Source organism: Rhipicephalus microplus, chromosome 7 (genome assembly GCF_043290135.1).
Source record: "Rhipicephalus microplus isolate Deutch F79 chromosome 7, USDA_Rmic, whole genome shotgun sequence".
Lineage (NCBI taxonomy): Eukaryota > Metazoa > Arthropoda > Arachnida > Ixodida > Ixodidae > Rhipicephalus > Rhipicephalus microplus.
In genome coordinates, this window is record NC_134706.1 from 96,579,856 (window position 1) to 96,604,109 (window position 24,254).

The following is a 24,254-nucleotide window of genomic DNA, read 5'->3' on the forward strand; positions in this document are numbered from 1 at the left end:
TCCTTGTCCTGCACGTGCTTGGCATTCTAGAATGCCAGTGGCCTAAAGCGGTGCCCCCACGGGTTTTACGCGAGTTCGTTGCTGCTCCGGAACGTCTGAACACGCTAGAATCATGCTTTCATTCCCCTTCTTCTTCCTTCTTTATGCCGAATCAACAATGAAGGTGTTTCACTCACTCAATCCAGCTGCCCTCCGCCAGAGTGGTGGGCTCCATCACAGAGTTCGTCGGCCACTTCGAAATGCTAATTGATGACACCATTAGTGCAGCATAGAAAACCCCCCTCATTGGGGTCATAGCGTCGCATTACAGGCGCTGCGTAATGGGCGCTACCTTTTTGAGAATTACGTATCTATGCATTTTAGAAATAAAGTAACACACTACCTTATGATCCTGAATGTATGTTGCTCCCAAATATACGCGACATTTGTTTTTTTTCAATAGCAATTTTTACTTGTATAATGAAGACCAAACGAACTGGGACCTGGTTTTTCCGTTTGCGACCTACGCGTAGAACACCGCTATTCAAGTCACCACCGGCTTTTCCCCATTCTTCCTTATATACTGACGTCAACCATCGCACACAATTTATACCTTGCTGCCTTACGCATCATATGTATCTTAGTGCACGACCATGTCCGAAGCCGCCCGTCACGCAGAAGAACGCCGCCAACCAGCGAAGCAGTTTACTACGGCTGACCAGCAACGCCAGAAAAAGGCCCGTGATGACGACCACCCTCCTGCCGCAAAGTGCGCCCCCGAAACCCTTGTATGGCTGTATGTACCACCCTGTGCACCTGGTTTGTCTACCAAGCTACTTTCAAATTACCTTGGTCCGTACTGCGTGGTAGAGCGCACGTCGCCCGTCAATTACGCAATTGAACCGCTTACGCCGCTCGGTGACCATCGTCGGCGTGGACATAATATTGTTTATGTGACCACTTGAAGCCGTACTTCGACCCGCTCGTTCCCACCTGTTAGATCACCAGTATGGCTTCATCTTTCTCGACGGGGTCAATTATAATGAAGAAATGATGACAACACCAAAGAACAACGAGCATCGTCGCAGAGTAAGGCACCATGAGATCGGCGCTCGAGCTCCACAATCTTCTTTGTCCTGTCGATATCTCGAATCTTTCCCTTACCTGTTAGGTGCGCCCAATAAACCTTGTTATATGGAGGCGGAAATGTTGTAGGCCCGTGTGCTCAGATTTGGGTGCACGTTAAAGAATTCCAGGTGGTCAAAATTTGCGGAGCCCTCCACTACGGCGTCTCTCATAACCATATGGTGGTTTTGGGATGTTAAACCCCACAAATCAATCAATCAATCAATAAACCTTGTTACATTTGTATAGACTCAGCCAGGAGATCAAAACATGTGGTCGTTGAGCAACGTTTGCAACTTTTGCTCTGATGGCTGAATCAAGTCGCAGGCAAAAAAAAAGAAAAGAAAATCAACTCAAGATCGTTAGATATTTTTTTCTAAACAGAGAATCTTTTACGCGTGCCCACGAGATGGCATTTTGCTCTTCCATAGTTAAGTACCAAGTACACTAAATTTTTATTATCTTTTTCTTAAACGCACAAAGACGGTCCAAAATTTTTTTGCTGGAATTTCCCAAGAAAGGCTATCATCTAATAAATACACTGTTCTGGTGCGATTTTGTTCAACCATCAACTGAGGTTGCACAGCAAGCCACAAATAATTAGTAATTAATAATATTCGACATTACAATTTTACTCATATAATAATGTCATATCGTTGGCTTAATGTCAGTTGAGGGTGTAATCCACTTAAATTATGCAGCAGTGTCCGACGCTACTATCTTCGCGAACACAAGTGTTAGATATAAGCTTACCGCTTCTCGTAGCACAAATACTCAAGTTGCTGTTCACATCATTGCGCAAATGCAAACAAACGATCATGTTAAACATGTGCGACTGTTCAACATATACCTGTACTCAGAACGTTTTCACACATATTTAGCATCATTTTGTACCATGTCGCTCAATGACAAAAATTACAACATGGAGACCTTCCCTCCGCATGCTTCGCATAAAGTAGATATTCAAAGTACGTAGGCTCGCTGCCGCGAGGGGGCCCAGTCACTCGGATACCTCTTGAATAGGATTTTTCAGTTTTTCATTTTTGTGGCTGAATAAGGACAACCACGGGATTCAAGACCATCGCACTTGTTGCCAGACGATCACCCTATTCGTCAGATGCCAGGATATACCAGCTGGGCCTACTTTTCTGAGCCGTGACACTTCTTCCAAGTTGCTAAAACGGCATCGCCCTAGCTAGCCATCGCAGGACCAACGCAGTGCCATCGACGTGCTGGCAACAAGGTGACAAGCCAGGTCCCCAGCTTGTTCGAAGCTTGCGAAATGGATATTTTGGAAAATGTGGGCGGGACGCTGTCCCCCGAAGAGTACAACGACACTCAAGGATGGCTTGTGGCCCATAAACGACGCAAGAAGGCAAAAGACAAGACAAACGCCGTACCAGCCACAAACGTGAGAGGTGCGTCCAAGGAGGCGTCTCGGAGACTGAAGGATTTTTTGCATCGCCGCCTAGTGCCGAAAGAGCCGCAACTGCCAGCAGACGATTACCAGGTAGTATTACGCCCAGGGGGTGGTCTAGACTTGACGCGACAGAGTCCTGCGCTCATATGAGACGGCGTTCTACGAGCGGTAAAAGTACAGCCTTACCTTGCTGGAGAAGATACTCTCAGGATCAACATGCGACAAAATACCATAGCACCCCCACTCTGGCCAATGCGAAGAAATACAGCAACATCAAGGACCTTAGGATCCATGATGAGAGGTACTTTACAGCCACCTATATAACAGCACCAGAAAACACATCCAAAGGGGTTATCCACGAAATACCAACAAATGACAAATACAAAGACATAGAAAAAATTGGCAGATCCCACGTACACTGGGAATCGATTATATGGGAAGCACAAATGCAAAATGTTGAAATGTCACTTTAAAATCAGCACAACGTTACGAGGTGGAGGTAAGCGATGGCGTACATGACTTCTGGGTCATGTTTGAATGTGTAGTTTACCTTCATCACTTCACGTCACGTCATACTAAATTAGGTATATGTGGAGCTAGCGAAATAGTCACTAGCACGCTTTGAGCGTAGTATGTTGTCATGCTCTTACATGACACGCGAGTCGGATTATCACGTTTGAACCACTCATATATTTCGCCATTCATTGACGTCACGTAACACCAAATTTGGTACATGTGGAGCTAGCAAAACGGCCGCGAGTGCATCATGAAGGGCCCAATATACTACATGTAGAGTTGATGCGCAAACACGCTGGGCACATTGACGCTACGTTAGCAATACGCGAGCACTCTATAGTCGGACGCCAGGTGTGGCCCGACGGTGATTGGCGAGAAATGCGACATGCTGCATTTCTCGCCGATGCGTTACCCAGAAAACACTGCGTCTCCCTCTTTTGGTGACGCAGGGACGCCGGACGTGCTCAAACGCGCATGCGTCAAAGCAACGTGCACCGCGTCACGTCGAACTGTATTGGCGCCTTGTCTGTGGCATGTAGTCTTGTTCTCACATGACACGCATTATCATGCTTGCACCAGTCACATACCTTCGTCAGCTATTGGCGTTACGTAATACCAAATTTCGCATATGGTAAGCTAGCGTAACGGCTGCGAGTGCATCACCAGTGTGGTATGCAGACATGTTGTGACATGACACGCATGTCGTGATTATCATATTTGGATGTGTCATTTATCTATGTCGTTCATTCGCGTCACGTAATACCAAGTTTCGTACATGTGAAGCTAGCAAAACGGTCGCCAGCACACCATGAGCGTGGCATGTAGTCATGTTGCTGCAGGACACGCATCTGAAGATTATCATGTTCGCATAGTCACATACGTCCGTCATACGTTCACGTTCTGTAATTCCAAATTTGGTATATGTGACGCTAGCGAAACGGCCGTGAGCACATCATGAGCGTGGCATGTAGTCATGTTGTTATATGCCACACATGACATATGGCAAGTCAAGATTTTCATGTAGGATCTGTCATTTGGGCTCGCCATGCAATCATGCCATACCATACAAGTTTTGCAACATGCCATGTGAACAAAACCACCGCAAGAGCTGCAGGACCATGAGATGTAAACTATGGCATTCATGACATATATATCATGACCTTCATGTTAGGAATAGTCAAATGTGTTCTTCTTACAGCCATGTTATGCCATACCACGTTTGGTATCGATACCATTATTGAAACAGCCCGCAGAGCAAAAAGCCATAGACGACTGGACAGATAGATTAGATAGATAGATAGATAGATAGATAGATAGATACGTTCAAGATCGCCGAAGTCCCATAAGAACTGCTTCGCATTTAAAAATCGAAGCCAGATTAGACACAATAGAGGAACGTCTCGGTATGCTCTCCAGTGAATTTAGGGCTTCCCAAACCCAGGTCATGGGCATGTTTCAGCAGCTTCATACTCTATTGGAGGCAAGAATTCCTCCCGTGGTTTGCCAAGCGCCATTAGTCAACCTGGTGCCTCATCATGGCGCCTCGCCAGCGATTTGAGGTTCGGAAGTGGAACTTCAGGGGCTTTCGTTAAAAGCGGGGTAACCTGCAGTTGCACGTACAAAATCTGGATTGTAAACCAGACACAATAGCCTTGCAGGAGGCTAGTGGTTTCATAAAATTACCTAAATTAGGCTAGTGGTTTCATAAAGGCATTTACAGCGCCAGGAATTGATTCAAGGGGCGTATCACACGTCTTCATAGCTGTGCTAGTCTATCGCAACATCACTGCCATTCAGCATTTCGTAGATAGCAACAGGGATGACTACGTCCTGCTAGAGATTTTGTCTAAACAAAAGTTTTTACTTAATGCGTATAGTTATCCAAAAGATAAAGCATTGGGCTTCCCACAATGTCTGATTCAAACTCAACGGTTAACAGCTCGCGCTCCACTTACAGTGGTAGGAGATTTCAATGCGCCTCACCCGGAGTGGGGTTATATTCGAGCCAGCCCAAAGGGCAATCAGCTTCGGCAAGTTGCCCGGTGTCTGCGATGGACGCTGTTAAAGAATCCGCAAGTTCATACGAGGATAGACAGCAGCATACGCATGCATACCTCTCCAGATCTTACGTTTTTTAGAGGTATCACCAATGCAATGTGGATTAACACGGGACAAGCACTAAGCACTAGGAAGTGATAACTACATCCTTTTCACGAGGTTTAGTGCTGCGAAGCATAAAGACAAAGTGAAGGGGCATATAATTACTGATTGGAACGGATTTAGGAAAAACGGAGCAGACACTGTGAACGGCAAAATAATGACCTGGACGCATGAGTAGAGGCGCTCAAGGAGGTTGTAAAGAATACCATGGTAGAAGTGCCAGTCGAGCAGGGGGGGTTCACGGCAGACTCTAGACTATTACACATGTGGGAAGCGCACGCGAGTCACTTGAGAAGGTGGAACAAGCAAAAACATAATGGCGTCCTTCGCAGAAGGACTGCCAAGTTAGAACGTGAAATCAAATATTATACATTACAGATGCAAGCCAAGCAGTAGGGCCAGATTTGTGATTGCACGAATGGAGAGTTTGAATGCCAAAAGACATGGCTGCTGTTAAAGCATTTCTTGGATCTGGCGGCATCAAATCGGCGCAACGGGGCCAAATGACTCTATAATTGAATCAATATGAAGGCACGATTGGGGAGTTTATACAGGAACTCCGGAATCAGTACATAACTGAGGGAGTAGACGGTTGCTTACCACACTACTCGGGGGTGGAAAACTCGGAACTAGATGAAGAGTTTGCAATTGGGGAGGTGGAGTTTGCCATGGGGCAGCTGCGTACTACGTCTGCCGCAGGTCCGTAGGAGGTTGCTAATAAAATTCTGGGAAACCTAGATTTCAAATCGGTTGCGGCGATCTCTGCCTTAATGAATGAATATTAGGTGGCCGGAAAGATCCCAGCACAATGAAAGCATGCTAGGATTATATTTATTTCTAAGCCAGGCAAGAAACACTGCTTGAAGAATCTGCACCCCATATCGCTGACATCATGCATGGGCGAATTGATGGAGTACGTGGTTCTCAACAGGCTTCAGAATTATGCAGAGGACGAGGTGATCTTTCCCCCAACTATGATATGTTTCAGGGCCAATTCGTCCACACAAGATGTCATGATGAAGTTGAAACATGATGTGGTCGATCCCGTGCATGGCTCGGGCACCAAAGCTGTATTGGGGCTTGACCTGAATAAAGCTTTCGACAATGTTTCGCATGAGGCAATAATGAATAACTTATCGGAAATTAGCCCAGGGGTCAGGACATTCCGCTATATCAGATCATTCTTGGAGGGCCGAATCACAGAAGTTTCATTATGAGATATCAAATCGAACTCCTTCGCGTTGGGAATCAAAGCGATGCCTCAGGGTTCAGTTTTATCACCGATCCTGTTCAAGCTCACCTTAATTAAAACACCGTCGAAGCTGGAGGAGATACCGGGACTCAAACACACATTTTATGCAGATGATATTACTTTATGGGTAACCAGGAGTAGTGATGCGCATCTAGAAAAAACACTACAACAGGCAGTTAATATTGTCGAAGGATTGGCAGGGGAGGCGGGACTTTCGTGCTCTCAGCCCAAGTCCGAGCTCTTTGTGGTTCGGGACAAACATAGAGGGCTACATGCAAGACACTACATTCCGCCACCGCAGTTGGAGGTAAAAGTAGAGGGTAGGCCGGCAGCTGAAGCTCAAACGGTTAGAATTCTCGGCCTATATCTACAAACTAACAGGAAGAAGTGGATGGCCCTTAAAAAACTTAAGACCATGGTCAATGCTACTGTCAGGCTAATCAGAAGAATCGCTAACCATAAGAGCGGGGTGAAAGAAAAAGACCTCAGGCGTTTGTGCTCAGCAGGATTGCTTACGCGACACCCTACATGAAGTTGGATGCTGCAGAAAAAGGCATGGTCGAGGATATCATCTGGCAAGCTTACAAGGCAGCGCTTGGGTTGCCTAACAACGCGCCTACAACAAGGCTGTTTAAACTAACGGTGCACAACACCCTGGATAAATTATGGGAGGTGCATCTGGTGATGCAGCACGCTAGGCTTTCGACAACCAAAGCGGGCAAGATCATATTGGTAAAGATTGGCATTGGAGCTGATGCTCCCACTGGAGACACTACAATTCAGGTGCGGCGAGAGTTACATAAGGCCCTGTACATAAAACCTTTGCCCAAAAATGTGCATCCGACTCACCATACGCAGCGCAGGCAGGCAAAAGCTAGAGCTTTACACGTTGAGTACGGCGAGTACAAAGCGGCCATCTATACAGATGTCGCGAAACATAAGGACAAAGACGCTTTTGTGATTGTGGTGGTGGACAGGCGGGGACGCTTGGTCACCTCTGTATTGGTCAAAACCCGCTCCTCAGAAACTGCAGAAGAAGTGGCAATAGCGCTAGCTATAACTAATTCGCAGTCGGACTTGATTGTCACTGATTCAAAGACAGCCATCCGAATTCTGGTGAGGGGCAGGATATCGGTGACTACCGCACGATTTCTGCATGGGGCCACGGGACGAGAAATTCGAGAAATAGAAATTGTCTGGCTACCAGTACACTCTGAGAACCCTGGGAACGAGGCGGCCACATGAATGCTCGAGGTTTCGTCAGCCGTGTAGGTAAGCCGCCCGTTCCGGGGAGCGTGTTTGACAACCGTATGCTGGAGAACGCGCGAAAGAGAAAGGAGACGCCCAAGTCACCTGCTATGGCGCTCATTGGCTACCACCACTGCAAACGCCATTTCCACGCAATGCCTGACGCCCTCCTTTGCCCTCGCCGCCGTCGCCGCGGCCGCGCTAGCGTGGTGAGGAGCGGGGGATCGCGGTTCTGCGTTGTGTCAATGTGCCAGTAATCCAACAGCTTTAGGGTTGTTTCCGAACTACTGATGCTGTAAGTAAACAGTGCCGGGACTGACTGCGTAGATAGCCTGCATCTGCACACTCGTGGCATAACGACGAGTAGTAGACAATCAAGATTTACGCGTTGGAGTGAGACGTACGGCCGTGGCTGCGGGGTTACATAGTGTAGGGAGAGCTCGTTTTTCGCCTTGCGTGTTTAGCTCATGCCTAAGTCTCAATTCCCTATATTCGTAGTTTCAATCTCCATTCTGACGGCCGCATCTAACGGCCGAACGCTGCCGTTCACGTTTTAGCAGTTTGCAGTGCTTTCTTGTACCTAATTACGAGTGTTAAACAGATTAATACCGACTTGTCTAAATCCAACATTTTGTACTGTACATACTAACCGGCTGAGTTCAGTTCGCTAATGCAAGTGAACTTTCTTCATTCTGTTTCTGAAAACACTGTTTACACTTAAGCGCAGCTTACGTGTGCAAGTCGAGTTAATTTTTGTCGAGTTTATTGAACAGTTATGGAAGGTCTGTATTGCAAAAATATCACATTAGCAGATCCCGGAGTTCAGAAAAACGGCTGGGAGCCTATTGTGAATATGCATGTTGCTTGCCTGAAGCCTTCCACATGAAGGCAGCAGAGTGACTCATGGCATAGGCTTAATGTGGAAGCTTAAAATTAATAAAGTGAGTTGGTTGCAATAAAACATTTAAAAATGTGCTGAGACCGGGAAGCCGGACATTATTCACAGGATTTTCACTTTCTCTGTCCGTTAGTACTTGCATACTTATAATAAAACACCTGATCCTCTCTGAAGCACGCAACCATATAGGTAACATGTAAAGTTTGAAATTATTGATGCTTATTTTATTTGTTTGCATTGAATTTTCTTCTCCCTCCTGCAATGCCCTCAGGCCTTGGAAGTAATACAGATAAATCATCTGGCATGAAAAATGTACGCTAGCTGAAATTTATTGAAAACTAAAGTAACCCTTAACCGTCATTCAGTTTTCTTTTGCACCATCTGCCTGTGATGTATCTTTTTTTTCTAGTCGTCATTGTACTAAGCTGCTCAGTACCATCACCGTGATACAGTTGGGAGCCACGCACATGTTGCCAAATGTCAACGTTGTCGCTTTTGTTTTGCACTGCAATTACTCCATATCTCTGTGATTTTGCTTCAAATATTACCTATGGTCACCTGCAAGTTATACATTTGGATTATTTTGGAGTATGACTGCTGTAAAAGTCCGCAAAACTGTGGCAGGCATCACGAACCGACACTGCAACGTAAAGTAGCTAGGCAGTTTACTTTAAAACAGGAGATACTCAGCGATTGAACAACTTTATCGCGTTTTTGAGCTGCTTTCGCTACAGGTAAAAAACAAACAAACAACCGGGGCGTATATGAGCACTTGATAGTTTAAACTCGATATTACTTACGATATGCATCGATCGTGTAGGCAACAGCGCCGGTAGTCTCGAAATTGCTGAATGAAGAGTGACGCATGGCCGTTCCTACAATAACATAATAGCTGACTGGATTAAAACTTGACATGCGCTTAACAGCCGTCACGAACATGCTGAGGAATCTACAGGAAAAGCGAGCCCTGATGCTAGCAACGCTGCGGCAAACAAATACGTCTTGTGTGCAGTCTGTCTACGTGTGTGTGGCGGCTTTGGAGGCTGGCGCGGCAACCGCGAAAAACAGCGAAAATGCTTACTGAACGCGAAAATGACGTTCGTGGTAGCCGCTGCCAATGAGCACCATAGCAGACGACGAGGGTGTCTTCCCTCTCTCACGCGCGTTGTCCAGCATACGGTCGTCAAACACGCTTCCGGGGAGGTTCGCGAGAGATGGGCTGGTGTCCTTTCACGACATAACGAATCGTAAACTAAAGCGGATGTTTTATCTGCCTCCGCACAAACGGTTGACTAAGGCGCAGGAATGCGTCTGGAAAAAACTGCAGACGTGATCTTTTCTCAACCCTTACTTGTTGAACAAAATGTACTCGGAGGAGATTAGGCTGCAATGCAAATGGTGTCAGGCCAACATATGATCACATACTTTGGGAATGTAGCATTGTGCCGCCACCTGTGCATATTATGCATGATTCCTCTCTTGAGCACTTGCAGGCCGTGTTGACCAGCTCAGACCCAGTCGTCCAGTTAAGGGTCGTGGAGTGGGCCACACAGGTCGCCACCAACCTTGGGTTGATGGCCATCTAACACAGAATTGGCCGCAGTTGCTTTCTGACGAAATAAAATGTTACCATTCATCCATCAGACCCCACAAGGTGTCGCTTACCTTCGACATCTTGGCGTTTAAAAGTACGCCTCCTGCTTCTTCCCTTTGTCTGTAACTGATTTCTTGTAGTAGGTCCCATTCATAGGTTTTCGGGAACATTTGTGCACCGTTATTGGTGGCAACCCTTTCTGGCCACCGGGTGCGGCAAACGTCTGCCTTCTTCGAAGCTTTAAGCTCTTTCGTTTGTTCGTGTCTCAAGCGGCCACCCTTTTGCAGCACAGCACTCCAACTTTGCGTTTTTTTTCATTCTCGCCCCACTTTCTGAGAACAATTTTGAATCCCTATCACCTGACTTGAAGTGAAGTGAGGACTGCACTCTTCTGCTCTATAGTTTTTTGCTTTTCAGACGGCGATTATCGGCAGGGACATACGCCACCACTAACCCTATTAAATCTAACATGCTAAGGATGACACGACGGCTTTGAAAAAGATAGGTCCTCCTTTTGAAACGTTGGCCAGCCAGTCTGAGGCATTTGCACTGTCCATCTTATGAATATTCCTCCACGTTGTTTCTATCTGTTGGCTCTCATGTAGGTTTTGAATTCTCATTTAAAATGTGAGATGTATCTTGAAAGACAAGATACTGCAATCATAACGCTATACCATGAAAAAGTACAATTGGAGACCGAAGTCGGCTGAACTCCAATTCGTTGGCCTAACTCCGACTGAACTCCGCATCCGTACTGGTGCAAATATGCCACCTGAATGAAACTAAGGGAAGTGACATCATTTCATATTTCCCCCCGACTGCACCAGTGAGTGCAGATGATCAAGCATCCACGTCCTTTTTGGTGCAGCAGAGCTACGTGACAGAGCTCGCGCAGTCTCGACAAAATGTGCGTTCGCGTGCTTGCCTACCAGTCTTTAGTTTTGCGTCTTTTTTCTTTTCACTTGTGTCAAAACTATTACACTTCTTATCCACTCACGAGTACCACGTACCGCAATGCAAGTGGCAGTGACCACACTATTTCTGAGGCCTCTCTTCAGCGTGGACCTATAGTAACGTCAGAACTGATTCTGTATTTAGTGGAACAAGTGGCTATTTATGATTGTATATCTTAGCATGCAGGGTAGCGAACCGGACACTCATCTAGTTAACGTTCTTGCCTTTCCTTCTCTTGCTTTCTTTCTCTATTTTTTTTGACGTACCATGCTGCTTTCTTTCTGCTCTTCCTATTCAAAGAGCTCTTGAAACCACAAAGAGCGCTATCACAAGTGCTTTCTCAGTCTACTCCTCTTGCATCCCATACATCACCCAGCGCTTCGAACTTTTTTACGTGGTCTCAGGAGTGCAGTATGTTTTTTGTAATGTACAGCCTAAATAAGCTATCTTTTTTATCATTACCTTTATTGTCTGCTTTATTTTTGCCACTACTTACGGAAATGTATTCAGTGGAGTTATTTGGGAAACATTAGTCTTTGTTATTTGGAAAACATTAGTCTTTATGTGGGCATGAATTGAGTATACAGCACCAGACTTTCTACTTACTGCTTGGTAAAATAAGTAAATTTAGTTTGTATCATAATAATGAGAACAATTATTAGCTACCTTAAAGTTCGAAAAGTGTTCATCTTGAAAAAAGTCCGCACCAACATGTCCCTTATGATTGTTTATTACAAATAGCATTCGAGGAACATTTGTAGCATCATCAACATCGCCATTATTCATCATCGTCGGTTCACTAGCCATCACGCCGCGCCTTTCGCACCGCTCTTGTTTGATCTCGAGACGCAAACAAGAACAGACGCCGGCCGCCTTCACCTTTCTCACGGTCATCGCTACATACTGTTTTGTCAAATGGTCCGTTTTGCTTATAATTATCCCAGCGGGTCATTACAAGCCTTTTCTATAGGCATTTGTTTTTATTGTCTTCCCATAATGGGCATGTTTACGAATTGAAGTAGTTCATGCGTAATTGACTTAGCTGTTAGGAGTGCCAGTTGTATAGTGCCTAAACTTATTCCCAACAAATGTTCAAAGACAATGGCTTTTCTATTTAAACTATGACTACTTCCTTTTTCAGTTTTCCTTTTGGTGTGGTCAAGTCGCACAGGGTGTCCCACCCCCCGCGACACTGCTGCTTGTTTCTTATTTGGCACCATGGTAACCACGTGGATCAAGTACATCCGCAGCTCACACGTAACTTTCAACAACTGCCGGTTGAAGACACCATTACTTAACCAGAGCGATTGAACGAAGATGTTGAGCTGGGGAAGGCGGCTGAGGAAGGAGCGGTCTCGGTAAGCGTCTCCGCTAGAGTGCAACGCTCCTCTGCTATAGTGCCCCAGCTATTCTGACGTTCATTTACTTCGCACAAATCCGCACCATAGACCAGGTTTTACAGGCAAGGGTGCGTACTCTTGCGCGTAAAAGCCACTATAATAAGAAAACTGAAAGCCGCGGTAACATTGCTCTTGCTTATTAGTATGTTTGAACGAAGAATGATGTTGAAGGGTCTCTAAAACAGTTCTTGAGATTTTATCCACGTTTATCCAACATCACCATCAAGGATTTGGTAGTGTAAAGGCGTTTATTGAACGGTGGCACACGGGTCAACCAGTAGCTCAAGCAAGAGCTCAAATCATGAATTCCGAGTGCGAATAGCGCCCACTAACAATGCATGAAGGGGCAGATTCCTAAGTACCACCGGAGAAAATGCTCAATAAAAGCGTTACTCTTTGCTACTACCGTTCTCAAGGACCAAAAGGGAGCAGTCAGGCGAAATGACGTATTAGCTCGCCTCATTGACAGAATCAGGGCACTAGTTGAGATAAAATTTTGACAATGTCCCGCTCACAACGATGCATGTTTGAAGCCACTTCAACAGGTTCAATGGCGTAGTTGACGAGTTATGCACGTTCGAAAGCTATGTAGGGATCTTCATGTTTCGACATTAACATTGAAGAGAGACCATTCACAGTGGTTGGAACGGTGAGCCACACAAGCAGTTCAAAAAGAATGGCTGACACGAAACCGCTGTCTAAGCGAATTCTATTAGGAGCTCTTGGTCGCTCGAAGTAAAAGGCCTATGTGAAGTTGCGGCACTCTTCGGCGTGCTTCACTGTGCGAAACACAAGGACATATTTGGAAGCATTTGGCTGATTCGGTAGAAGTTTGTCGATTGTGTGTAACGGGTGCGACAGTACATTACAAACTAGATCGGAACGCTAGTGGTCCTCTGTGTAGAATTGCTGTACGTGCAGGGAGCGAAAAGCTGGATGACCTCTCTGTCCACGTAGTCAGAGGCGCTGCACATTTAGAGCATGTTAATGAGCAAGCGATTGAAACACTCTGCAAGGCTATTTGGTTTCCGGGTGGTACACCGGGGTCATTTGGTGAACCACGTAGCATTTTATTAATCATAAAGGCCCAGAGCTTCATTTTTTCTGTATTAGAAAATACACCAAAACATATCCTGGTCTCATTAGTTAGGTTGTCTGATCAAAACGCCGCAAATAATTCTACCTTGTCCTAGTGACTTGGTTCAAATGGGTGTTTCAGCTAAAAAGCACCAAGTGATCAGTACTCATGAGTGCTACGCGTATCTAATTAGTGCATCATTGCGTTGAGTGATATAAAGCACTTCGAAATAATTTTCTGATGTACCAAGCTTGGCAAATAACAATAAATGCCTAATTACGTTTTAAATTCTTAGTCCACAAAAGACTTTCCAATACTTGTAGCGTTTTGCTAGGAATTGCCATACAAGGCTTAGGTGATGTCGCAGTTTTACAAGTCACCAATCGCTTGACGTTTGGAATGCAACACATCCAGTGTTATTTATGGTGTAAGGAAACAGAAACTTTGAGATAAACATTGTTGTGCAGCTAAGCCAGTAAGAACACCGTTGTGAGTTCTGACATTGGCCGATGACGCTCGATACCCAACGAAAGTTTATTAATTTTGATTACGCGTGTGCGATGAGACCAGTCACCGGTGCTATATGACATGAAACATTGCTACGTGCAAAGGATACGAGAAGTTAGGAACTTCTTCGGCTGACCAGCTGTGCTGTGCAGTGATTCGCAAGTTTAAAGATTGTAAATAACGACAGAGTCGACCCAAAAGGTCTAAGTTGGTTTGCAAATGATTCTTAGAGCATGCTCAACCGAGTCAAGCTGTTTATACAAGATTGTCACAACCATTCCTCCGTTGTTTAAATTTTTTGTGTCTACTAAAGTTAGCCAGGTAATTGATGGTTACAAAATTCGCACCGTTATTCACCTTCAGTAACCTTACGTGCTACCTTAGTTGGACCTAAACTTGCAAACTTCTTTGTTACCTTCATTGAACAGTGGTAGCTGTTCAATGTTCAATGTTCACAAAGAAGTTTGCGAGCAGTTTGAATGAAACAAATAATCACCCTCCCTGCTTTTATCCAGTAGCCGCAGTTATAGAATCATTCGAGATAGTTACTTTGCAATGTTCATTTAAAGAAAAAAGCTGTTCAACGAATCCATTTCCCGTTTATGAAAGGCATATGCAAAACATCGCACTTACTTCCGAGGCATATTTTTCCCAGTTTTGATGTTCTTGAGGCCTCTGGGAGAAGTCATCTTTGGAAATAAAAATTGAGAAAACCACGTATCATTTTAACTTACATTGACATGGTAATACAAAATTTTTCACAGTAGGTTGACTAGAAGTAAACCGTCAAGATACTTGTTTTCCTAAAAAACACTGGCAGTAGTTTTTCACTAAGGAAATCCCACTGAAATTTATTGCTAAATCTTGAAGATGGACATGGTGGCTCGCCAGGCTCAACGCATCCACGAGCAAGCTGACCAACATACCCATCCGTCATCGGCCTAGATCCCGGTACATCATGGAAGCGTTGAGGGTCTCTTGCTCAACCCCTACGAGGAGGCGTATAAAGCTGCAGGACGTTTCACTCATCGTACTTTGAGTAACGCATCCTTTCTTCAGAAACCGGAACGTCTGTGCTCATACAATCAAATCGGCAAGTGTCATTATTTCTGACAAACACTCCTGCTTCTGTGGCAATCTTCTCAATGCACGTGCCAGGTTGTCACTCTCACACTTGTACGAACAAGCAGTTATCCGATCCCCGTGAGACTGCCAGCAAAGTACCCTTAATAATTTTTGAGCCCTAACGGCACGCAGTGTGGGAATTATGTGGACTTTGAACATTTCGTGTGAGACCACGCCTTTGGTGGTACACCGCTAACCCCCAAAAATTGAAGAAGCTGAGTAAGGACACTACCAACACTGTCATATTGTTGCTGAACAGAGGCCACAAGCAAGGGCCATGAGGTTTAATAATTCGCGTTAAATAGGCGAGCATCATTACTCTCCTTAGATCTATGGTTGTCTTTTAAAAGCTGTTTCATTTGCTTGAGTTGTAATTTTATGTAGTCAGTCGTGTGCTTTAGGGCCAGGAATGACTAACATTAGGGCATCACCGATGATCCTAAAGGGTGATTCCTACTTTACCCTTATTGTAAATTATGCGTCTACATCTGATGCTGTTTCAATTACCCGTGGATTTCTTGAATATTTCAACTCAGCACATGTTTTTGATAACAGAAGAGTGCATTTTTATAAGAGGTTAGTGACCTCCCTTTTGTTACTGATTTAGAAGCATTCCAGTTTTGGGTACCTTATGCACTGCTAGAACTTGGCGAAAAATGACGGTGTAGTTGAAACACCCTATACTCTTTGAACTAATGCGCGCGTTAAGGTGCCAAGTATCTCACAGTAATTGATAATGCATATCTGCCCAGTAAAGTATTACCTGCTGATTGAAGGATGTCACGTTTGAACATCTATATAAGCAAGGTGATGGACCCTTATAACCAACTACGGACCAATAGTCCTCATTTGCACATAATGAAAACTGCATGAATACGTTTTTTACATGCATGTTGTTAGATTCTTTGAAGTAAGCACAGCTTTATCACCAGTACAACTTTTTTTCAGGCATCATTCTTCTACCATTAAACGACTAGATGAGGTGATTCTCGAAGTGTCGATTATATTTCCAGATCACCTACTCACCATCTTCAGCGAATTCTGGGCCACCACCGGCCACCACGTTTGGTCCGGTAGACCCACTTTTTATCCTTCTTTGGAACATCGTTTCAATCTCACCAGCTAGGTCACGCCAAAGCGTAGTTCGACTACGCACCTCATTCGTGACCAGTATTCCCGCTGCTTGATGGAGAAGTGATTATTCAAGAAGAAGCTAATTGACTTGGCTGGGTCAATGTTCACGAAAATCGCCCCGCAAATCTGCAGCAAGTGGCTGGTAAACAAACCCCGTCCTTGCCAGAGCCATGTAGGCCGGAGCATTGAAAAAAGTGGGAGCCACCCGCCTGCTCCCACGCACGCTGGGCACAGTGACGCAACGTAAGCAAAAAGCGAGCACTCATTAGTCTGACACCATGCGTGACCTGCTTTCGTCGGCGCGGCCCGACGGCAACCGGCGCGAAATACGACATGCTGCATTTCGCACCGATGCGTTACCCATACAACACTGCATCTACCTCTTTCCGTGATGAAGGGACATCGGACGTTGCATGCATCAAAGAAACGCAGCGTGGCGCACGCCTGCGAGCATATGGTAGGATCTGCGCCTGGCGTGGCAACGCCGGCGCGCACGACTAAATGAACGTCGGTGAGCACGCGCACCGCGTTGCGTCGAAATGTATTGGTGCCTTGACTGTGGCATGTAGTCATGTTCTCACATGACATGCATCTCAGGATTATCATGTTTGCACCTGTCACATACCTTCGTCATCCATTGGTGTCACGTAATACCAAATTTGGCATATGTGAAGCTAGCAAAACGGCCGCGAGCGCATCGTCATTGTGGCATGTGGTAATGTTGTTACATGATACACATGTCATGATTATCATGTTTGAATGTGTCACTTACCTATGTCATCCGTTCGCGTCGCGTAATACTAAGTTCGGAGCATCTGAAGCTAGCGAAACGGCCGCGAGTGCATGATGAGCGTAGCATGGAATCAGGTTGTTACATGACAAGCATCTCTTGTTTATCATGTTTGCATCAGTATTATATCTTCATCACCCATTCACGTACTGTAATACCAAATTTCGTATAAGTGACCCTAGCGAAACGGCCGCGGGGGCATCATGCGGATGGCATGTATTCATGTTGTTATACAGGACATGCATATTATGATTATCATGTTTGCACCAGTCACATACCTGTCATCAATTCACGTACTCTATTACAAAATTTGGTATATGTGATGCTAGCGAAACGGCCGCGGGCGCATCATGAGGGTGGGAGGTAGTCACGTTGTTACATGACACGCATGTCAGGATTCTCATGTAAGTATGTCACTTGTGTTCGCCATGCAATCATGCCATACCATACCATACCAGTTTTGCAACATGCCATGTTCTCGAAACCACCGCAAGAGCTTTAGGACCACGAAATGTAAATCATGCCTCTCATGACATTTATATGATAATATTCATGTTTTGACTAGTCAAATGTATTCTTCACACAGCCATGTTATGCCATACCAAGTTCGGTGTTGATACCATTATCGAAACGGCCAGAAGAGCTAAATGTCGTAGGCGGATAGATAGATAGATAGATATATAGATATATGGATAGATAGATAGATAGATAGATAGATAGATAGATAGATAGATACGCTCAAATGCACTGAAGTTCGCTGAGGAATGCTTCGCATTTAAAACGTGCATTTGGTGGACCGACACCCCACGCAGCCACCACCTGCGCGGCAGCATCAGCTCCTTTTGATGCAGCAGCCGTGAGTCGCGCTGCAAAACGCACGCCAGCTGAAAACATACAGGATAGATCGCTCACAAAAGCGAACTTGACCAAAATACTTAAGCTATTCCGTGCAGTTTTGTGCAGCTAGAGTAGCAGAAATCACCTCAATAAATTACAGCAGACCGCTTGGCTACACATGCTAGAAGCAAGTAGGCAGATCGTGGCGCCACAAATCGTGCCTTTTCCCGTGCTGCAATATTGGCTCCCACAGCGAATCACCTAATGTGGCAATGGAATCACATCAGCTTCCCAAAGCAAAAGGTAGCCTTGCAACAGTTTATAAAATGCAGTGCCGGCCAGCCTGCCATTATTCTGTTCCAATGGACGCTTACCGCTTAACACTGCACTCTAAAAAATTACCCGTGTTTAAACTTTGGAACTAACCGAAAAACCACAGAGTGTGATGTTTCTAAGAAAATGAGTGAAGTGGACGTATAACAACATTTTTGTGCAGCTTTATTAATGAAACAGCGGAGAAGACCATAACTAAGCACTCTAAGTTTCCGTTCCTGTGCTTAGACCATAAAATAGAAGAAAATAATGTCAAGCTGATGTATTTTGTGATGTGGTGCGCTAGCAACCGGTAAGCCGGAATGAACGCCTTTAACACTTTTGAACTCGCCGGTGGCGGTGGTTGGATGCCGTGCGATACTTCGTGTTTTTTTTTTCGTGCGTAGCGATTCGTTAACTCTTACATGCGATTGCTTTTTGGCGCGGTGTGATTAAAGATGCCGATCTCACGTTGTGTGTTAGCAAGGCATCTTCACGGAGAAAGTGGCTGTGTGTGGTGATACAGAAAATAAGTTTCTCTTGGCTCCATAAAACAGAGCCTGCTGTTTCTTTTATTTACAAAAATCCTCCACCTTTTATTTGCCAGCAAGGTCTTCTGTAAACTGAGACATTTTTAGATTGCATCTTGTAAGCCTACCGCACCGAAGCAGACCATCGCATGGACAAATGAGGCATATACAAACTCTTCTTGAAGAAATACGTATACGTCGCCATGAGGTACATCTTGACCTCTGAGAAGAACACAGTTTTATCGCAGTAATACCTCACTTCTAACTAAAAGAGTCAATATTTATTTTTAATGTCTACAGCACACGCGAGAATGTTCGCCCCTTTCCAGGTCATGTTATAATAGTTAGCAATATTGCAGGGGGTCATATGCTAATAATTGCAGGGGACTACAACGATTAGCATCAAAACTTCGGATACAGAGGGTTCTCTCGTAAAGAGACTCCCTTGGTTTCGCAAATGAACACACACAGTCTCACACAGACCCTAGCTCTTCACCCCGAATAGGCAACACGGTTACTAGGAACAGCGCGCCTGATTTAACGATGGTCCAAAATGCAGTTAAACCCACGTGGACGAATCTACATAAGAACCTTGGCAGTGATCATTATAATCTTCAAACAGTAATAAACACCTCCATGAAAAATGTCAGGAACTCTTGCATTACGGACTGAGCAGCAGGGACAGCCTACGACAGAGACGCTTATTGCTGTTGTTTTCCCAGGTGTTCGAGGCGTACAGTGGCTGACTATCGGCGTTGATAGCGGAGCGTGCTGCATCCAGCGCCTTGCGGGAGTGCCGCGCCGACCGACCGGCTACTTTTTGCGCCCGGCACCATACCACGTGGCATCGGTCACCCCTGGCCCTTCAAAAAGACAGCTGCAACGCCTCCCTCGATCACTTGGCAGCAGGGACAGCCTACGACAGAGACGCTTATTGCTGTTGTTTTCCCAGGTGTTCGAGGCGTACAGTGGCTGACTATCGGCGTTGATAGCGGAGCGTGCTGCATCCAGCGCCTTGCGGGAGTGCCGCGCCGACCGACCGGCTACTTTTTGCGCCCGGCACCATACCACGTGGCATCGGCCACCCCTGGCCCTTCAAAAAGACAGCTGCAACGCCTCCCTCGATCACTTGGCAGCAGGGACAGCCTACGACAGAGACGCTTATTGCTGTTGTTTTCCCAGGTGTTCGAGGCGTACAGTGGCTGACTATCGGCGTTGATAGCGGAGCGTGCTGCATCCAGCGCCTTGCGGGAGTGCCGCGCCGACCGACCGGCTACTTTTTGCGCCCGGCACCATACCACGTGGCATCGGCCACCCCTGGCCCTTCAAAAAGACAGCTGCAACGCCTCCCTCGATCACTTGGCAGCAGGGACAGCCTACGACAGAGACGCTTATTGCTGTTGTTTTCCCAGGTTAGGCATTTGCCCTCCTGTTTTGTATAGTTCATTCGCTATCCTAGCGCTGTCTCTGTTGCCTATTTTTCAAAGTTCGTACTTGTTTTGCCCACTGTTGAATCTGTAATTTGCCCTTTAATCATGGGTACTGAGTTCGCGGACTTCAAACGCGACATTCGGAAAGAAATCAGAGAGTTAAACAAAAGCCTTGAATACATGAACAAAGACTACGAAAACATAAAACAAGAGTGCGCTGAAATTAGAAAGGAAAACGCTGCTCTCAGGGCGTCCCAAGAGGCAATGCAATGTGAGATAGACCGTTTGAGCAAGTTGGTGCACGAAAATTCCACGCGCCTAACTACTAGGGATCAATACTCTCGAAACAAAAATATAGAAATTAAAGGGATCCCACGTACCCCTAATGAAAACCTTGTGCAATTGCTTGCCAAAGTTGGTGACGCCTTGGGGGAGTCAATAAGTGAACAAGACATAGAAATATGCCACCGTTTGCCAGCGAGGAGTGCCACTTCGCAAAGTAACACGGCACCAGACCCAGGTGTTGCAAAGAACAACGAGGTACGCCCTCATGCAAGCGCTGTTCCCGATCGGGGTAGCAAAGCAGGCAGTGATGCCCCCCTGAACGAAAACATCGTGGTTGTTTTCAATCGCCGAGCTAAGAGGGATGCCATCGTTAAGAAAGCAAGGAGAACTCGATTCACAGCTTAGGAACTGGGTTTCGCAACTAAACAGTCTGTTTTCGTAAATGAGCACCTTTGTCCCCAACTGAAAAAATTGCTGGGTATGACGATTGCTCGGAAACGGGAAATGAACTGGCGCTTCGCGTGGGCAGGTGGTGGCAAAATATTTGCGCGTGAAACGGAAACATCTCGTGCAGTTCAAATCACATGTGAAGCTGACTTGCACAAAATGCACGCGGCCACTTCAAGCAGCCGCGGGGCATCTAGCATGCCGTAGGCTTATCTGATTAGCACTTTTCGTTTTTTCGGCGCGACCTTTTTTTTCTTTTTCTTTTTTTTCCTTTTGTTAAAATGGCGATATTACCACGTGATGTCAATATACCTTACACTAGTGGATATTGCAGTATCATGCACTTAAATGCTCGCTCAGCTCGCAACAAGCACGATGATATAACTACGTTTCTCGACGAATTCTCGTTTAAATTCGACATCATCATGATTTCTGAAACTTGGTACACGTGCAATGATGAGGTACTATGCTTGCCAACGTATAAATCGTTCTTTTTAAACAGGCCCTCTCGTCGAGGGGGAGGTGTTTTGCAACTAATTGCTGACCACTTAGTTTGCAGCCTTGTCTCAGAATTTTCAGCGATTACACCAGACTATGAGGCATTATCACTAGCATGTCACAAGTATGTATATGTGGTAGTTTATCGTCCACCTGACGGAAAAACAGAAGCGTTTTTTCAATTTCTTGAAAATCTGCTTACGTATGCGTGCACTAACAAGTTGCACATTATCATAGGGGGCGACTGCAACATAAACCTTTTACAGCAAACTGAAACCACTCGTAACTTCCAACTACTACTTGATTCCTTTGCGTGTGCTAATATTATTACTGAACCTACACGTGTCACTTTAGATACTGAAAGCCTTATCGACTTACTTATTACAAATGACATAAGTGATTCAACCGTATCTGGAACTGTTATTGCCGATATTAGTGATCACTACCCTATATACATGTTTCAAAATCGCAACGAGTATCTTAATCGTGCAAAAGTATCAACTCCAGAATCATACAAAATACAGGAAATTAGTGACAAAACATTAGACACTTTTAGGCGTGAAATCGCGCAGATTTGTTGGGATCCTGTCTATAAATCAGTTAACGCTAACGAGGCGTATGAAATATTCATGTGCCTGTTAAGAAAAACTTACCATAAGTGTTTTAAATATAAAACTGTCGAAACCCTGAAGAAAGGTCGGAAACAATGGATGACGCGAGAATGTCTGGAAATGATTAAGAAGAAAAATCTTCTGTACGCGAAATTCGTGAAAACAAGACACCACAACGATCTTTCGGAATTCAAGCGGTATAGAAATTTTGTAACGAAGCAACTGAGAAAAACTAAGGATGCGTACTATGAAGCTCTCTTCAAGAGGGTTAGCACTCGTGGCGACGTGCTTTGGCGAGAAATAAATAAGCTTCTAAATAGAAGTTGCTCTCGAGACAACGCACTCGAGTTAAAAATAGATAACAAGATAGTAAAGGGTCAAGAACTTGCTAATAAATTTAACGTGTACTTCACAACGCTGGTGTCCTTTGATTTATCAAACCCTTCTCGTGCCTGTAATAGTGATTACAGGGACTTTCTAGGTGTGCCAAACATGAGCACTGCATATTTTTTAAACACAACTCCTGAAGAAGTACTGTCTGTATTTATGTCACTAAAGAACACTACTGCTCGGGACATAGATGACCTACAAATTAGACCTATTAAAGCAGCACTTGATCTTTTGTTACCTGTTCTTACCCATCTGTTTAATATCTGCTTATCCACGGGAGTTTTCCCAGAAAAAATGAAGCATGCGAGAGTTAGTGTCTTATACAAATCTGGTGACCGAAATATTTTTTCTAATTATCGTCCGATCTCGATACTTCCTGTTATATCTAAAGGGCTAGAGAAAATAATATATCAACGTGTCATGTCTTTTTGTGAAAAGTACTCTATATTATCACCGCATCAATTTGGCTTCCGACGGGGCATGTCCACGGAACTGGCTCTCCTCACACAAAAAGAACTCATACTTAACTCATTTGAAAAGAAACTGTTAACATTGGGTGTTTTTATTGACTATTCCAAAGCGTTCGATAGAATCAACCACGAAGTACTCTATGCAAAATTGCGTCATTATGGTTTTCGGGGAACCCCACTTGACTTTCTGAAATCTTATTTATCACAAAGAAAGCAATCTGTAGTTATAAATGACAGCCAATCCTCCCTACTAACCATAACGTCAGGTGTACCTCAGGGCAGCATATTAGGGCCCCTACTGTTTAATATTTATATAAATGACATAACAAGTGTCAGCAAATATGTGGACTTTATAATTTATGCAGATGACACTAGTATATTTTTTCATGGTAATGATTTAGGTAAGCTTGCAGACTCAGCCAACAACATTCTTAACGACATCTTCATTTGGAGTACTGCAAATTATTTAACGATCAACACAAAAAAATCCAAAGCTGTGGCATTCGCACCGGTTCAGAAGGCTGTCTGTCGTGGTTTGGATATATATCTCGGGCCCGAAAAAATTGAGGTTGTCAAAGAAGTTTCATCCTTAGGAGTAATTTTTAATGAAAATCTTAATTGGGATGAACACGTTAATAAAGTAACTAGAAATATAGCTAGGACGTGTGGTGCTCTCTCTAAACTTCGACAGATACTTCCAGCAAACATTAAACTTTTACTCTATAATACGTTGTTTTCATCTCACATAAACTATTGTAGTCTAGTGTGGGCAGATACATCTAAAGCAAATCGGAACAAAATATTTTTACTGCAGAAAAAAGCGATTCGTCATATTGCAAACGTACCATACGACGCACATACAAGTCATTTATTCAGAGAATATAAGATTTTACCGATCGATCACATACACAGTTTCTACCTTATTATGAAATACAAACAAAGCTTGCTATCAAACAATGCTTGTTTTCTTAAACTGTGTAACCTCAGGAAAAATACACAATCCTATTATGACATTCGGAAAAGGCCTTCCTGGTTTGTTCCTTATTCGCGAACTAATCACGGTTTGAGAAGACTTGAACACTGTATTCCAGCTTGTTTTAACTTGTTTGAAAATAAAAACATCGACATCTTTAATATACATAAAAAACAACTTAAGAACTTTCTCATCCAAAATGGCGCCGTGTAGTTTAGCATCTTCTAGTTGTCCGGTACTATATGTAAAAGAAACACCCTATAATAGTGCTTGTGTAACATGGCATCGTAT

General features: G+C 44.6%; 1 protein-coding gene across 1 annotated transcript in view; it reads right to left on the minus strand.

Moving 5' to 3' along the window:
• LOC142767563 (uncharacterized) overlaps window positions 1–24,254 on the minus strand; it is a 117,300-nt gene that overhangs the window by 87,431 nt on the left and 5,615 nt on the right. Inside the window, exon 3 of the mRNA XM_075869489.1 lies at window positions 14,765–14,820. Coding sequence (XP_075725604.1) covers window positions 14,765–14,820 — 56 coding nt within the window. The remainder of the gene's footprint in view (window positions 1–14,764; window positions 14,821–24,254) is intronic.